At 45.8% G+C, this 18,553-nt stretch overlaps 1 protein-coding gene across 5 annotated transcripts in view; it reads left to right on the top strand.

The window, feature by feature from the left end:
- Window positions 1–18,553, top strand: part of DAAM2 (dishevelled associated activator of morphogenesis 2) — a 278,539-nt gene that overhangs the window by 96,017 nt on the left and 163,969 nt on the right. For all 5 annotated transcript variants that reach the window (XM_050948442.1, XM_050948443.1, XM_050948438.1 and 2 more), the window contains one exon: window positions 3,579–3,781. In XM_050948442.1, coding sequence (XP_050804399.1) covers window positions 3,608–3,781 — 174 coding nt within the window. In that variant the 5' untranslated portion in view covers window positions 3,579–3,607. The remainder of the gene's footprint in view (window positions 1–3,578; window positions 3,782–18,553) is intronic.

Genomic DNA, 18,553 nt, shown 5'->3' with positions numbered 1-18,553 from the left:
TTTAGCACAGTTCAGTTTGCTGCTTCATGATTCTCACAAGTTACTTTGCTCATTCCTGGGTGGGATGAGAATCTAAAATCACCTACCATAAGAATCTGAAGACCTCAAGACCATAGACTATGAACCAGTGCAGTAAGCAGAAACAGATTAATGGCCTCATTATTAGGCCCCTACCAAATTCACGGTCCATTTTGGTCAATTGCATCTTCACAGGATTTTTAAAATAATACATTTCCTGATTTCAGCTAATTTCATGGTGTTGTAACTGTAGAGGTCTTGACCCAAAAAGGAGCGTGTGTGGGGGGGATGTTACAAGATTATTGTGCAGGGGGGTTGTGGTACTGCTACCCTTACTTCTGCACTGTTGCTGGTGGTGGTGCTGCCTTCAGAGCTGGGCGGCTGGAGAGCAGCAACTGCTGGCCAGGATCCCAGCTCTGAAGGCAGAGCTGCTGCCAGCAGCAGCGCGGAAGTGAGGATGGCATCGTGTGGTATTGCCACACTTACTTCTGCACTGCTGCCTGCAGAGCTGGGCCCTCAGCAGCTGCCGTTCTGCTGCCATCCAGCTCTGAAGGCAGCACAGAAGTAAGGGTGGCATGCTGTGATATTGCCACCCTTACTTCTGTGCTGCTGCTGGCAGGGCACTGTCTTCAGAGCTGGGCACCTGTCCAACAGCCACTGTTCTTTGGCTGCCCAGCTCTGAGGCAGTTCAGAAGTAATGGTGGCAGTACAGTGACCCCTCCCCCCCCCCGCACACACAAAATAACCTTGCAAACCCCCTGCAACTCCCTTTTGGGTCAGGACCCCCAGTTTAAGAAACCCTGGTCTCCCTCATGAAATCTGTATAGTATAGGCTAAAAGCACACAGAAGACCAAATTTCATGGTTCGTGACATGTTTTTCCTGGCCATGAATTTGGTAGGGCCCTACTTGTTGTTCAGAGGATCTTCCTGATCAATGTGTGGGCTACTAAACATTTCCTGATGGGCAAGGTTTGTGTTTCTTCTCTGAATATATATGGCTCTCTTTCAGACATCAGGGATATTTTTGTGTGTGAGGGGAAGATGTCTTGAATTGCTCCTGTTAATACATCACTTTTCTGAGCAGTGCATCCTGGTGCCTTTCTTACTCTTTCCCCCCAGATTATCTGTATCCTTTCATAACAAATTCACTGTCCTGGAAACTATCTCCACTATAAGGTAGACAGGCTCCTAAGCTACAAAGACCTGTCTGATTCTGCTAAACAGTTGTCTCCAACAGAGAACTCAGGGGGCTCACCGGACCACCTCCCCACTCTTCTTTATTCCTTATCTTTTACAGTGGGAGTGAGTGTTATTCTCCAGAATAAGAGTCAGTCCAAGATTCAGGTCAGATCCTCAATTATACTGGGGCCTTTTAAACTGTTTATACTCACATTAAGACCCCTTTATATTGCTAGAGTGGTGTAAAGTGGTCTTTTGTGTAAATGAAAGTCCAGGCTATTGTCCTGTGGTCTGTTTTTAAGCATTTCAAACTCATGTGCCTGATATGTGGGTCAGCACCTGGTATGTATATCAGCCTGTGTAAAAGCACTCGGCAGCAAATTTGGTTACACTAGTGCTTCCCAAGTTCTGGCATGCATATCAGCTGGTACCTACAACTTGTGTATCTGGGGCTTTAGCCTTCTTTACTTCAATAAGCTTGTGTTCTGGGCTCTTTGGCCCTGATTGCACAAATCTCTCACTGTAACTCCAAATCTCAGTATCTGTGGTGGGTAGCCAAAACACCTGTTTCAGGTTAGAATGTGCACAAGTGAATGGATGAAAAACGTTGGCTGTTATAACACAGGGATTAGTCCAATAAATAGACTTGTTTAGGAACAAGACAAAACAAAACCATTTTCCAGCAAGCCAGCAGCGGTCAGAGATTAATTCCATTAGATGAGGGGAGCTGGGGGCCACTAGTTTTACTGTAGAATAGCTCAGAGGACCAGATGTTTTCATTACAGGGCAGCATGACTCCAAGTTTCCTGAGGTGTCTGCATAGTATCTAGGAGCAAATTCTTGCAGTGAATCAGACATGTAGGGCTCCTAAATCTTTGCTTTTGATTTCTCCAGGGCAATACCTCAGACTGCTGACCCCACGCATCTGTCTTCTGGAAGGAATATGGGGTCAAGAGGGGAGGTTACTAAATAGCTGTCTAATTAGTTTGACTCCTCCCACTCCTCTGCCATTGTGAACTGTGCTTTATTCTGTGCATCCTTCCTACGCAGCGAAATGTGGAAGGAGTTAGGTCTGAGTGCCAGGTAGAAAACAGTATGATAGTATACTGAGTTAAACCACAATTATATAGAAAGGGAAATAAATACAGATAGAAATTTCCTATGACTGTTAATGTCAGTTACTATTCCTTGTTTCTTCATCACTGAGTGTAATTCTGATGGAACTTGCTGAAATGATGGCCCTGGAACTGTTGGAGACTGGAGTCCCCTGTCTATCCCCAGAGCAGATTTAGCATGAGCATCAGCACTGCAAGCTCCCCTCACAACTAATATGCCTTAGTCCTGACCAAGAAGGACCCACTCTGACAAACTAGTTTTTTTTTTAAAATCCAGTAATGGGGTTTTGGCCAAAAACAATTGGAAAATTCTGAAAAACATGAACATTTTCAATTTTTTTTGGGAGGGGTGGAGGGGAGGGAGAGCAGTTGTTTGAAACAACCACACTTGGAATGAAACATTTTGAGTAGTTCTGGTTACAATTTTGTTTGAAGGGTCTCCTATTATTGCCCTGCTGAAGTAGCAGTTCTCGAACAGTAGTCCTATGCAGAGCCACCTCTGTTACTATGGGAGTGTGTGCAGCAATATTTAAGCAGTGATTCTGCCTGATTGATTTTTTTTACCCCGGACCCCTCCAGGACTCAAGGTTTCCAGAGGGGGTTTTTTAGCTACCAAAACTAAAAGACCCCCCCCACACACACACACCCAGGTCCTTTGCTGCACCCTGTGCTCCTGGTTAGCTAGCCTGAATTGTCCCCTGCCTTTTCAACTGCTTCAGTATTCTTTGGCACTTCCTGTCCTAAACTGTTATGCAATATTGTGTTCTGCTCTTTCCATGTCCTCTATCATTGGTGTCTGCTGCGTGGAGTAAAAACGGTTGCATTCTGTCCCAGAGGGGGTTTGTCAGCTGTGGATGAATTGAGCAGCTGTGCGTATCAGTTTAAGTGGGATTTTCCAAAGGGCTTATCCTTGGCCTAACTCCTCTCCAATTCGAGTCAGTGTTAAAACTCGCACCGATTTTGATTGGAGCAGACTTAAGTGAATCCTGACTGCTTTGAAAGTCCCAGCCTAGCTCTGTCAAACCTTTTGGGAAGCTTTGGGATGCAAGATGCTATATAGCAATGGGAGGTGTGGTGGTGGTGATGTATTAATCCTTGACTAACCAGTCCATCTAGATGGCTCATTTTTTTTTTATTTTGCTCCTTAGCATGACAGATCAGTTTGTTCTCTTCCTGTTACACTGATCATGATGATAACCACAAATAACCTGTGCTGGATGGTGCAGATTGTCATTTAATGGCTTCTCTTCCTGTCTTCTCTGCAGATCATGATCAGTAGATAGCATCTCACACCATGACCATGGCTCCCCGGAAAAGAAATCGTCATGCTTTGGGCTTTCTTTGCTGCTTCGGGGGAAGCGACCTCCCTGAAATCAACCTCAAGGATAATAACCCCCTCCAGTTCCTGGAGTTCTCTGTCCCAATCCCACCAGCGGAGGAGCTCAATGCTAGGTTCTCCGAACTTGTGGTGAGTTTCTGCCATTGACCCTTATGTTTTACAGGGTGTGGAAGAGTTTTTTCCTGTGGGGTAATGTAAGTTCTTTGGGAAGGGACACTCTTTTTTTCTGTGTTGTGTGGCACCTAGCACAATGGGGTCCTGGCACATGACTGGGGCTCTAAGGTGCTGTGATGATGCAAACCACACATGATGATGATAAGGAATCATAACTTATTGGGAGCTGGAAAAAACCTCCAGTGAGTTGTGTAGACCACTTTCCTACATTGTGGTAGGGTTTAGTTATTTGCTAAGATTGCAAGGGAAAAGATGGACGATTACTTGGACACCAATATTATTTCAGGTATGAATGGGATTAAATCACTACCAACAGTAATTCTTTCTTACAGGGTTAGGCAGATAGCCCTACCAATATGCCCTGGGAGAAATTGCTTCCCAACCCTAAATCAGGCTATCGTGGCATCAGTACTTTGATCCCTGATCGTTGCTCCAGAGATCAATTTCCTATGGCTGCCTTTCGGATAAAATGCACTGTTAGAGAGTACACCGGGAGATTTGGGGGTTTGACCCATGTATGGAATGGAGATAGTACTTGTCAGTGATTTCCTACTGGTGACAGATGAGAAACAAGTAACCATGGCAATTTTGTTGCATCTGCCATCTGCCTTTGATACCTTTGGCCCTGAGGTGGTGTTGACACAGCTGTAGGTTTTAGCAGGAATGGAAGCAGTTTTTCAGTTGAAAACAAGGGGCAGTATTGAGCAATTTCTCAGTTGCTCCAAGGTTCCTCTAATGTAGTGTGCTGGAGGATTCTGTTCTTCATGGCCACTCCTTTCCCCTGCCCCTTTCCTGTTCAGCATACAGTTCCTGTATGTGAGGCCACTGGGGGGAGATGGAGACAATATGTATTATTGCAGTGGTCCCCAACCTTTTCTGGGTGGTGGGCGTTGGACGATGAGCCACCGAGGACTGTGGCCGGTGAACTAGCATCCATCGAAATGCCGCCAAGAAGCAGCAACATCAAGAGGCAATGCCGCCAAAAATCAGCGGCATTTTGGCGGTGACGCCACTTTTCGGCGTCATTTCGGCGGATGTTTGTCTGATGGCCAGTATGCAGGCGCACATAGATGCCCTGGTGGGCACCATGTTGGGGACCAGTGTATTATGGTGTCTACAGTAGGAAGAAGACACCCAGTGGGACCCATGCAATGCAGTTGACCAGCTTATCCGGTGTCTGGGCAAGACTGGGGTTTAGATAAGGGTGTGATGTGTGTGACTACAGATAACATGTAGGTTATGCTGGTGGGTGGGGGAAGTCAGTACTATTGGCAAAGAAGATACCAGCTCCCTCAACTGGAGTTACAGGCCTGATTGTCAAATAGTTGGCAAAAAGGTTCTTCAGCTGCTTCAGGATGACCAAACAGCTGCAGTGGCCAAGATGTTTTTGCATCATATATGGTTAGTCAGAAGGTTGCAACCTTTTCCTTTGGATATGGATATCACCACACTGACCCAGGCCTTTCTCAGCTTGAGGCTGGGTTACCTTTTAGTCTATTGGAAACTGCAGATGACATGGAATAAGGCAGCCTGCTTGCTGATTGGTGTTTCTTATGGGGAGCACGTTACACTAATGCCCTGTGATCTACATCACCTGCCGTTAGTGTGCAATTTACTGTGTTAATTTTTCACCTACAAATCTTTAAATAGCTGGTCCTGGCTAGCTCAGCCTGTCTTTCTATCAATGTCATATTATGATGGCTGAAGTCAACCAAAGCACAGAGCTATTTTCCCCATGGGAGGTCCCTGAAGTGTTTGCTATCCACCTTGGTTTGCCAGAACCTGGATCTACTGACCTTCAAGTCCCACTGCAGGGTCTATGATGCTCTGCCAGGTTTTTCCTGGTGGGGAAGAAGGATTTCTGGGAGGAGACTATGTGTATATATGATATAGATATAATGATGGGGGATCACTCATTACCAAGTATGATCATCTTCCATGGGAGTTATGGGTCCTCAGGTAGCTAATAAGGCCAATCTTTGAACCAAAAGTTCTGTTACAATGAGGGCAGATGTTTTCAGACTCAGCAGGAGACTGTTGACCATGACTGGAAGCCAGTCTCTCCTTCCTTCTGTGCCTTTTGTCCTCTTTGGCTTGTCGGCAAGCAAGTTCAAAATGCAGGGGACCATCACATAGGACTTCACTCCATTTTAAGCGACCCTGGGCAAGTGTCTCCCAAGCATCAGTGTCAATGTTACACTTTTTTAGGTTGTCCTTCAGCAAGTCCTTATAACGCTTCTGCTGTCCACCCACGTTATGGTACCCTTCTTTCAGCTGAGTGAACAGGAGCTGTTTTGGGAGGTAATGGCTGGCATATGGACAACGTGACCAGTCCAGTAGAATTGCTGATGGATGATCATTGCCTTGATACTGGTGGTTTTTGCCTCTTCCAGAACACTAATATTGAGGTGCCTGTCTTTCCATTTGATCTTCAGAAGCTTACGAAGACCGCATTGATGGTGCCTCTCAAGGACTTTCAAGTGGTGTCTATAGTTGTATGGGTCTGAAACTTGGACAACAGTGTTGGGAGAATAACAACTTGATAAACAAGAAGCTTAGTGTCTGTTCAAATGTTGTGATCAAAAACCTTGTTCCATAAATGGAAAAAAAAATCTACACTGGCACAGCTCAGGCGATGCTGAATTTCTGCATCACTATCTGCCTTGGATGAAAGATGACATCCAAGGTAGAGGAAATGGTCAACATTCTACAATGCCACTCCATTGATTTTGATAATAGGGCATGTAATACCTCATTTGGAGAGGGCTGATAGAGCGCTTTAGTCTTCTTGATATTAAGAGTGAAACCAAGACATGCATAAGCATCGGCAAACACATTCAAGATAGTTTGAAGATCTTTCTCAGAGAGGACAAAGATTGTGTTGTCATCAGCATACTGAAGTTCCACAATAGATATTGTGGAAATCTTACTCTTGGCTTTCAGCCTGCTAAGCCTGACCAGCTTTCCATCCATTCTGTAAATGATTTTAACACTATCTGTAAACTTCCCAGCAATTAGGTAAAAAATGACAGCAATAAAAACTGCAAACGTGGTTGGAGCGATGATACAGCCCTGTTTGACTCCTGTTTGTACTTTGAAAGGTTCACTCTGGGAGCTAGTACTGCTCAGAACAGTCGCTTTCATGTTATCATGAAGCAATTTTAGGACATTGGATGTCCTGATAAATACATCAGTCTTAGAAAGTACAGTCCAGAGGGCACGGTGATTCACTGAATCTAAACCTTTAGTTAGATCAATAAAAGCCTTGTACAGTGGTCAGTTTTGCTCCTGACACTTTTCTTGCAGCTGTTGTGCTGTGAAGATCATATCTGCAGTTCAGCAATGTGGTTGGAAACCACTCGGTGATTCTGGTAAAATTTCTTCTGACAAATGCAGAAGACGGGTTGCAAGGATCCATGCAGGAACTTTTGTCTGCAATGGCTAGGAGGGAGACACCATGATGATTTCCACAATCCACTTTGTCACCCTATTCAAGAAAGCGGATAATCGGGGCATTCCTCATTTCACTGGATATCTCCTATCCAGATTTTAAGGATAAGTAGGTAAAGCAGTCGAATTAGTTCTGGGCCACCATCTTTAAAGATTTCAGCGGGGATCAGGGCCGGTGCAAGGAAGTTTCATGCCCTAGGCAAAACTTCCAGCTTGCGCCCCTTCCCCCTCCAGCCCTGCGGCAGCTTCCTGCCCCCCTCCACCCTGAGGCACTCCCCCATGGCAGTTCCCCCCCCTGAGCCGTGCGGCACCTCCCCACCCCAGCTCACCTCTGCTCCGCGTCCTTTCTGAGCACCCCACCCCGCTCTGATTCTCCTCCCTGGCTTGCCGTGCCAAACAGCTGGGAGGCAGAAGAAGTGGCGCAGCAACCGTGTGCTCCAGGAGGGACTGCTGTGGGGAAAAAAACAATTAAAAAATTGAGGGCACCACTTTTTGGTGCCCCCAAATCTTGGCACCCTAGGCAACTGCCTAGTTTGCCTTAATGGTAGCACTGGCCCTGGTGGGGATCCCATCTAGACCTGCTGCTTTGTTATTCATCTGCTTGGTGGCATTGTGTACCTTATACAAATTCGGAGGGTCTCAGAGCTCATCCCTAAATGGTCATTGAGGGATTTGCTCAAGGACTTCATCTGCAACTATAGAATTACGGTTAAGGAGATTTTCAAAATGTTCTTTCCAGCAAGAATTGATGGCTTCGGTGTCCTTCAGAAGTGTGGTTTCATCCTTAGAGCGAAGAGGATTCATACCATGACAGATTGGCCCATAAACTCACCACCGTGGCACCTCCTGCTGGTTGTGCCAGGAATTAGCTCTGTCCAGCTGTGGAGCACCCTCTACAGGTGGTGTCTCATCCATTGTCTGCTCTGCTGTGCTCTCTGGGACTCGCATTGCTCCCTGGCTTGCGGAGTCCTCTTCTGGACACAGCCCTCCTGCTGTGCCCTACTTGGTTCTGTCCCCTTCCGGGGGGGGTGTCAGGACTCCTCAATCTGCACCTGCCCTCGTGGCCAACTGCAGCCCCAAAGTCTAGCTCTTTGTCTCAGGGCAAGCCACAGTCTGTGTTGGACTACGCTCCTCCACAGTCAGGTGCAGTGTAAGGGGAGGGGGGCACCCAGGCCCACCCACTACTTTGGGTCCCGGACCAGAGACCCTCTGGTGGCAGCCATGTCCTCCCTTCAACTGCTCGCACTCCCTGAGCCACTTCCCTCTGGCCCTTGCACTTCTCAGCCCTTTCAGGGGCCTTAGCCTAGCAGGTACCAGGCTGGAGCTTTCCCTCTGCTCCCCTGAGCCTGTCCAGCACTGCTCAGTCTAAGGTGCTATCCCTGGAAGCCAGTCCTCCTCCATTGCTGGTGAGGGAGAGACTCCTGTCTCTTCTACTTTGCAGCCTTTATATAGGGCTCAGCCTGGCCCTGACTGGCTGCCTTTCTGCCCTTCTCTAATTGGCTGGATTCTGCGCAGCCTCTCCAAGGGTTGCTATTAACCCCTCCTCTGCCAAAGCAGGGCAACTGCCCCACTTCTGTGTGTGTGTGTATTGTACCATTTGTACACATGCCCAGAGCCTGAAATGGGCATGGATTTCTTTTTTAAAAAGAAACCATTGAAATCAAAATAAATGAAATCCATTTCCATGTATTTCTTAATACTATTAGAACCGTAATTTGTGGGGGACTTAGTTGTGGGAGAAAAGTGCTCTCTTTCAGAAGGATAAGGAAGTGTTGCTTAATTTTGGAAGGTGCTCAGATACTATGGTGAGGGAGGTTGTATGAGTTCCTAGGTAGGCAGGTAGAGAGAATAGCAAAGGATTTCTGAATGTGGTTGCCTGTGATTGCTGGATTTGCCTGGGAGGCCTGGTTCACCCACAGTTCCAGGCTAATGCATGTTCTCTGAACGCTAATAGAACAGACCACATTTGTATTGACGGCTGAGATGAGATTTTAATTGGATTAGAAAGGTTCAGTCTGTAAATGTGCCAGTGTAAATCAGCGACCTAGAAGTGCTTGGGAAGGCTCTGTGTTGTATACCAGCCACCCCATTGTTTATCCTTTATGGTCTTTGAGACAAAAAAACAGATATGACTGTGGAGCCTTTTGACCCAAATCCCTGAGCGAAATGGTGACACCGACACAGTCTGAGATCTCTAGTGAGACAAACATTGCATTGCGCTCCCAGGAGCATGCCCAGAGGGTATGGCTTGGCCTGTGCCATCTGTTCTATAAAAGGGTATAATGAAAAATGTTCCTGCACTCGAATGCATTTCTCTCTCATTTAAAAGCCGAAGCCTGTTCTCCCCTTGTGCAGCTAAAATCTGGGGCACTGTCCCACATTTTAGATGACAACATGGAAAAACCAGCCTTAGTTCACAGGATATTTTTCAGCATGGCTATTTTCCAGCCCAGCAAATATTCAGTATTCTGGACATTCCACCTGACTCTGAGGGAAGTATTTTCTGTGAAGGATCCCCTCAGGTGCTCATGTAATGGGATATTGTAAGTCAGATGCGTGTCTGCTGTTCTCATGATTTTAACTTAATCTCCAAACAGCTAGCTTTTCGAAAGCCGAGTCTTTCAAATTGGGAGACAGAGTTTGGCATGTGTTGGGAGACTTTTTCTAGCAGTTGGATGGTATATTTGGGGTCCCTTCTCCCCAATCAGGTTCTCAGTGAAAGCAAGGAGGCTTTTCAATCCCCTCATGGGGGCAAATTAAAGCCCTAGCTGATCTCAGTGGGTGCTGCCTCTGCCTATGGCATGTATGGTTTCCTAGTGGGAATGTTAACTCACCAAGCCATCTGCCCACAGAGAGAGGCACAAATTCTGAAGCAAATGTTGTTGTAGTAACATGTCCATGTCCAGTGCACCAGTCTGTGACACAAAGCAAACACCCACTTTGGTCCTTGTGCTTCTAGGGCCTCCCTAGTTCGGCTAAGCTTTGCATCTCAAGGGCCAGCCCTAATTCTTTCTGTGGCCCTACTGTCCTCATGAGGGAAAGGAACATCTGGAGCCAGATTCTCTCCTCCACCTCTCCTGGTGGTAGAACAAGAGTAGGGGAGGCCCTGGATACTGGCACACCTGTGGGGTGGTTTTTTGCCCCATAAATGAGAAAGCTGGCCCTAGCCTACAATTCTAGATTGCTTTTGCTCCCTCTCCTCCACCTTCTTTTGTGCGCTCACGCTCTCTCTCTCGTCCTCTCCACCCCTCGCTGGCATTGTGCATGCTGCTGGCAAAAGTGGCCATGCTATGAGCATATATTTTCCTTTGCACAGATTTGACTGAAGAAGAACTACAGAAAATCTCGAAGATTTGTTTTAAAATCTACTGTAAATCAAGAGGAAATCACTTAACCTCCCCCCCATCCCCAATTTCTTGTTGAACTTCATAGGTATTGCGAGACTATGATACATCCTCAGCTTGGACACTGAATTTAGACTGAATTCAGATTCACTTTCTGTTTCTCTTGCATGCAATACCGTTGTATGCTGGGTTTCCAGTAGGAACAGGAATGGTTAAATCCATCTTCTCTCTCTGGCACCACAAAGCTAGCTAATTTACTTTTTTATTTAATTAATTTAATGAAACATTTCTATCCGTTGCACTTTTTTTTTTTTTTTTTTAAATCCATAACTCAACTTTGGACCTAAACTCCTTGAGTGTGTCCTGTTGGTAATGTGCCAAGGAACAATAGAAACAGCTTTGACCTTTCAGGCGTTTTCTAAGACAAATAATTTCCATTCACTTTGTGTCTGAAGATTTTAGGATTTTCCATCATTTTCCTTCTACCTTCCACCCCACATCATCCTTCTGAATACAGAGGACTCCCTCCTAACTCCCCCACCCCTTTTCAGACCCTATTGCTCCCTAATCAGCTGGAGAGGTAGGTTATTGCTTAGTTGAGGGTAGTTTGCTCTCTCCCCTAGAGGACTGAGCACTTTGGCCCGGTCTGACTCCTGGCCCTTATTGGCCTAGGTGGTAAGCAAGATAGATATTGAGCCCTTGTCTCCATTACTGCTCTAGCAGGGTTCCTTGCCTGAGCAGCAAGAGACTGGGTATCCAGTCTCTCTTCTTCCTCTGCAGCATATTCCTAGCTCCAGAAAGACCAGGTAGAGAGGGGACCCAAGTACTGAACCTTTCTCCCCAGGACCCAACATCTGCTGCACTCTTGGCTCCCTGCTGACCCTGGGAATGAGATTAACTGTGACTGGCAAGCAAGCTCGGTTCATCTACACAGTGATGTACAGCAGTATCTGGTAGCCTAGGGACTGACCATCCCTTCCATCTATTACCAAAAATCCAGCTCCTTTTTCCTTCTCCTGTTACTTCACATCACATCGCCCTTTGTGCTGGTTTCCATGGCACCTCAAACAACTCCTGGTTTCTGAGCTAGGAAAGAGTTCTACTGTGTTGTGTTGTCCCTCACAGAGGGTCCTAGAAGCTCTTTCTCCCCTACACAGGAGCAAAAACCCTCTCAGGGGCTGGACTCTGCCTGAGTACTTCCAGTCTGCCTGAAACCTGTCTCTCTGCCTGTGATCGCTGCTCTTTCCATCAAGCCTAGAAGTGAGTGAAATGACTATTTCTCCCCTCGCATCACAGGGTCACTGAGATGCTCCTGTTAAGAACCTCTATCCTAGGGTATTAAACAGCCTGAATTAACACATTCCTGGTCCATTTCCACCTGCAGTGGCCTCTTGACTCACTCAGTTCTCATCTGGGTTGGATAAACTGGATTCTAAACATGGAATGTCCTAGGATGCCACTGAAGCGTAAGTCCCCGTTAGTTAGTTTGTCCCATGGTGACTGCCATAGCAGGTGATCCTATCTCCCAGGAGTGGTGGTTCTGCTGTTTCCCAAGCCATCCTCCCAACTGTAGGCGCACAGTGTGTATAGTGTTTACTGGATCCCTAGTGGAGATTGCCAGCCCTCTCAGCCCTTCAGGTTGATGCTGTGTTTGTGCAACCCAAACTTTGATGGGACTGTGCATGGTGAAGTTGAGGGAATCTAGTCCTTTCAGAATGAAGGAATATGTGCAAGGATGAGCCCTAGGTTATTTGGGGTAGTGAGCCTCTCCTTACCTTTATTTGGTTAGACAAGATAGGAAGGGGTTCAAATGGGCGCCTAGCGAGAAACCATGTTTTGAAATACTGTCTGTTTCTACTCCATTACAAGAATGAACAATGGGGAGGGGAGTAGATAACCTCCATGCCCCATATCCAGTCTTTTTAGGTTTTCATTTCTAGGTCATCTATTTAGATGCAGCCCAAGCTTGGCAGTGAATAAATATTGTAACATTTGGATGGCTGTGTCATGGAGGATGTGAAATGAATTGGTTGGTCTCAGTTCCCAGTAGGCACATCACAGAAACCGGCATCACAGTTGGCATTCTTGTTGGCAGTCTTATCAGAGAGACAAAGGAATGAATGGGCCATGAAGCCTAAATTCCCACTAATGTTCATCCTCCAGGACAGACACATTGCAGGAGATTAGTATGGGAAGCATGTACTACTCTTGTCCCTACTGTACCTGTTCTGCATAAGACCTCTATCTCCAGGGCGGTTAATTCGGCATCATTTAACTTATGGGCAAACATTTGTGACAATTCTTATATTCACTGGACTGGTTCACCTGTCTCTAACTGCCACCTTTTGTGTTTGTTATACAGTTTCTTAATTCTGATAACTGTGTATTACGTTGGCTACCATCATGTAGTCACTCTGAGTACAGTGTTTTTATATCTAGCCTTCACCTGCTTAGTTTGTGTTCTTTCCACATTTGCTATTTCGTCTCACAAGAGAAAAATTTGACTGATTTCCAGTACAGCATATCTGTCAACATTGCATTCTATCACAATGCAGCATTGTGTCCTACTGCCAAAAGTGATTTTTCACTCCTTAAAGGAAATTCAGTTTGGTTTGTTTTTTAAAAAATCCTATAGGATGAAGGACAAATCCAGCAATATCAGAACCTAGGGCTGACCGGGGAACTCAGTCAGCAGGTAAACCTAAACTGCAGTGAATACAGGAAAGTTACTGAGTGGAGGTTATAAAGAGAATTGGAAAGAAAGGGAAAAGCTGATAATCTTTCCTTCAGGGTATGTCTATGCTTAAAATGCTATAGTGCTTCAGTATAGGCGCTACATATCCCAGTGGGAGGGGTTCTTCCATTGGCATAGGTAATCCACCTCCCCGAGAGGTGTTAGCTAGGTCGACGGAAGAATTTCTGCCATCAACCTAGTGCTGTCTACCTGGGGACTTAGGTCAGCTTAACAGCACCGCTCTGGGTGTGCATTTTTCACATCCCTCACCAATGTATTTAAACCAACTTAATTTTCTAGTGTAGACCAGGACTTAGTGATGCTGTTGCTGTTTCCCCTCAAAGCCAGGATGGCTGTTCAGTAGACTGTGTTAAAGGAGTTTGCTGTTATCAGTCCAGCTCTCAGTGGACAACGGTCCATGTTTGAAAGAGCAAAACAAAAGACCCACCACTGCAAATGGTATTAGGTGACACTCTACCTCTGAAAAAATGTGAAAAACAGACTGGGTCCTGGAGACTGAGGGCTCCTCTCTGTACAGGTGGTACCCAGGACAGAGACGAGGTATGCTGGCTGGGGAAGTGTACAAATACACTGGGCAGAATTTTTCCAATGGAATATTTCCCTTTCAGAAAATGCTGTTTCATTGAAAGTGACACATTTTGCAGAAATGAGTTGATTTGTGACAAAATTTCTTTTCCAAGGGCAGGAAAGGAACAGTGCTCTGATAAGGTGGAACATTTACATTTTATCATACACAGAAAGTCAAAAGCAGAATGCAATGTTTGTATTTTATTGACACAAAATGTGGTATTTACCCCCCAAAACGAAATCTTTTCAGAATTTCATTTCACCGGAAACTTCAAAATTTTTGGTTTAGTTCTGTTTTGGAAAGGATATTCCAAGATTTGGAAGTATTTTCTGCAGAACAGAAAATCAGGATCCTACTTGGCTCTGGGGAGGTGTTTGTGGGTAGCTTCAAGGTCAGAGTCATGCATAAGAAAAGTAGACATGTGCTTAAGGCCCAAATTCCAGGGGCGGGGGAGCCCAATTTGGCCTGGCCGCCCTTCCTGTAATGACAGAGGGGCATCTGGGACGAACCTGAGTGTTGCTGCAATCCTGTGTTTTACTTATTCAAGTTTGACCTGGCCAGTCCTCTGTCATAACTGAGGAGTGGCTGGGTCAAATTTGAGCAAGTGGCATTGCAACCTGGTGCCCAGATTCATATTGGAAGGCAGGGGCCCACAAACGTATGTTTGCCTAGAGCCCAGTGATGAGTTAATCCAGCCTTGGATAGCTTAAACTGATCCCGCTCATACGGCACCACTTTGGTGGCTAAATAGAGGCCTTTCAGGTAGCAGGTCCATTGATCAGTAGAAAATTCACTGAAAATTATACTTTTAAAATGCCTGTGTTCCCCCTCCCCCCCCCGCCCCAGACATATGGCCTTTTCACTGCCTGAGCCCACTCCTGATATACATTTATATACTGAATCGCTGTTCCTAATTAACCAGGAAAGTGCTCTTGTGCCAAATGCAATCAAGATCTGGAGAGGCCCCTCTGTTTCATTCACATATGAGCAGCTCTGGTTCCAGTAGAGCAAGAGACTTGCTGGCTTTGGACCAACAGAGACTTTACCCATTCCTAATTACTGCCTCCTTTCCCTGAGGCTGTTAAACAGGAACATTTCAGTGGAGGCTGTAAGAAAAATCCCAATAAAGAGATTAACTTGTATTTCTCAGATATTAGGTGGGGCCAGGAAGAGGACATGGGTCTTAGAGTCATTATCTGAGGTGATCCTCTGAAGGCCGAGGTGATCAGCAGGGCCCTGCAGTAGTGGAGTACCTTCCTAGCTGAGGGGAGCCAGACCACAAAGGGTTAGACTGTAGCTGCCAGATGTGATTCGTTTCCGTTGAAATCACTGGCCTATGTGATGGGCTGTTGATTCAGATTTTTTAAGCTGTTAAGAGAGCAATACTTTGAAGGCAAAAGGCTCTTCTTGCTTGTGCCGTGTGGCTCACTCTCATCATACACTTCCTCTTTCTTGTCTTATGGAGAAGAAAAAGTGAAAAGCTAGACATGGTGAGAGACTGCAATGGGAGTGCCATAGAGTGGCTGGCCCCTTTCACAGAGAGTGAGGTCCAGTGCACCTGTGACTGATTCTCTGTTGCCCAAATAGGTTTAAGGGAAGGCACCTGGTCCTTATAAAAAGGAAGCTGTGGCAGAGACTGCAGAAGAGCTGCAGCAAGCAGGGGGCTGTCGGGAGAGTTTAACACATCAGGAGGAGGAGATTCCAGGCAGGTAGAGCTGGGGGAGATCAAATAAAAGCAGGGGATTGGGTTAATTTTATTGTGGGTATTTGAGTTTTGTTTGAAATTTCGATATTAGTTAGCCCAGATCCTGGGTTGCACAGAGAAGCATGTGTGTGAAATCTGAGGGAATGAGGGAAACTGAAGCAGGGTGCTGCAAAGCCATGCCTGACCATGAGTGGGTGCTTGAGAGGTGGACTGCCCAGTTGTAGGTAGTCCGTTAAAAGTCTTGACCACTGATATGCAGTAATCCTTGGTGAACCTATCCGACAGACTTACTCTTTTGAGGTTCTGGTCTTGCAGGGCCAGACTTTCAAAAGCATGTGCATCTGCTTAACTCATGCACAAAGCCTGATTCTCATGGGCAAGTCCTGATTTGAATGCACGTTTCTATAAGTAAGCACAAATCAGGGTCTGTGCTTGTGTTTCCAGGTCTTGGGTGTGGGGAAGCCAGCGGCCACAACATTACCCATGTGTTTGTGAAATTCCTGTTCACAGTTGTTAGTGCAAAGAGAAACCACATGAACGGATCACCTCACAGAATGTAGCCAGATCTCAGCTAGTGTAAATCAATATTATTTTACTGAAATCAACAGAGCTATGCTGACTTCCACCAGCTGAGGATCTGGCCCATGTGATGTTTTGTCTGTTCCATGGTGACTGGCTGCTACTGAATGCCCCAGGTATAGGTTATTTGCTATATTGCTTAAAGTTCTGGGTAGCATGCATACACTATGCTCATGAAATGTTTGGATATGTTCCAGGTGGGATGCACCTGCTGTGCCTAGAGAATGTCCCAGATAGGACCCACTCACTGTGGCAAACACGTTTGAGGTGTAGGATGCCCCTGCTGTGCTGAGGGAAAGTGCTTCATCCATCCTAGCAATCCATTGTTTTCAATGGAATATTACTGAATTTCAGCAGCATGGGAGCAGGTGTGTAGACCAGCAAACAGAGGGTAGAGAACAGTGCAACTGGTAGAAATGCGAGCTTTGCTATGAGTTCCCATTGGTGTGACTTTCTCAGAACAGAGAGTGATGTACAAAGAAGCTGATTTGACATCTGTCCACTACTGAATGCCTGCAGGTTGTGTAGAAGATAGGATCTCTCCACTATTGTTAGCGTTGGTACATTTGCTAAGAAATCATCCTTCCACAATGTCTTTAATACATTATCAACTGAGTCAAAAACGCTTGCATGATCTGACATAACTGAAAATGCACCTTATGGTAAGGGCTGCATTAGTTAGAGCGAGAAGTTCATATAAAGCTATACTGTGGCCTATTTCTTACTGCAGTGATGTTGATACAGTAAAAATTGTGCATCCCATTAGGACTCTAATTTGTGGCAAAGAAACGTTAAAATAAGACACTGAGAGTGCAGGATGGACATACTGGCACTGTCAGCCTACCGTGCTTTCTTTTCCTCTTGCCTGGGTCTTTCAGCACCAGTTTGAGTACAAATCAAACAATCTCCTTGCTTTTTTTGTTTTTTTTATGAAGTTTTGCTATATATGAACTTATATTTCCATGCGGTTCCACTCCTTATAGTCGTGCTGACTTCAGATACCTGTCTCAGCCCACCCCAATGGGAACAGAGCAGCACTGACAATACAACAGTATATTCTTTTGTCTGCTCTCTGATCTAGCTACCCTGTGTATGGATATAGCAATTTATGCTGTCCCTAAAAGTATTTCTCTAGTGTTTTATAGAGTTCAAAATAATGTAAGGCACCTCACAAATCAAGTGAGACCTGATCTCCACCTTCAGGAGTTTGTAGCCCAATTTCAGATATGATGCAATGAAAGAAGGTGACAAAAATAGGAAGAGGTTGGGGGGAAAGGACAGGGTAGCAGGAGGGTAATGGTGGGGACCAGCTCAGGCAGGGCATTCCATGTGCAGGGGCATGCATGGAGGTGTTTGGGGTGGAGGGAGAAATGAACAAGCAGGGTATTGAGGCTGACTTTGTTAGTGGATTGGAGTGGGTGTGGAGTGACCTAGATAATTAGGGAGAGGAGGGGCAGAGTTTTATAGGACTTCAGCTTTTTCTTTTTCAATGTAGTGCTGAAGGGATAGCAGGTGGATGGATCCAAAGGGGTGGCAGTGGTGTGGTCTGAATGATAGGCCAGTAAGAGGATCCTTGCAACCGTGGTTTTCATAAACTGGAGCGGGGCGATGTGGGGGTTGCAATGACATGGGGAATGCTGAACATATGGATGAGTGTGTTTAGTTGTAAGGGTAGAAGGGAAAGGTCTGATATTAATGCTGTAGAGGAAAAAGGGGCAGGATTTGACTGTGGCCAGGAGGCAAGAGGCGAGGGAGACGGAGACCATCAACTACTGTGGAGATGAGAACCATGTAGAACTTGGATCTAAGAACTCAGATTAGGAAGAGTCCAAGATGGTCCCAGGCAGAGATGTCAGAGAGGGACAAAGAAGCTAAAATGTGGGATTGGATGATGGCGTAAAGGCCATTCAGGCAGATTTGAGAGTCGTCAGCATACAGGTGGTGGTCAAACCTGTGGAAGTAGATGATATGTTGTAAATGGAGAAGAGGAATGAATGGAACTTAGTGAGCTCCCGATGCGGGAGGAGGAGCAACGAAACGAGAAGTTGAAGTAGAGAGCAGAGAGGTAGGAGAGAATTTATTGAATCTGATTTGTTGAATCCACTCCCAGTTAATTAATCTACTACTCTTGCACTCTTTTCATCTCTGTCTGCCCATCTTACTTAACAATGGAGATCAGGAAAGCTTATGGCCTGAGTGATATGCAATACAGTATTTATGTATACATGTCAGGTGCTGTAATTCTCTATAATACCTCAATATCTTTGGGTACTATCACATCTGGGGGAGAATGGGCAGTGTGCCATCTATTTGGGGTAAGTGCCTG

The sequence above is a fragment of the Gopherus flavomarginatus genome, chromosome 4, assembly GCF_025201925.1.
Source record: "Gopherus flavomarginatus isolate rGopFla2 chromosome 4, rGopFla2.mat.asm, whole genome shotgun sequence".
In the NCBI taxonomy this organism is placed as follows: domain Eukaryota; kingdom Metazoa; phylum Chordata; order Testudines; family Testudinidae; genus Gopherus; species Gopherus flavomarginatus.
Note: the sequence above shows the minus strand (reverse complement) of the source record. Positions and strands in the feature narration are given on the sequence as shown.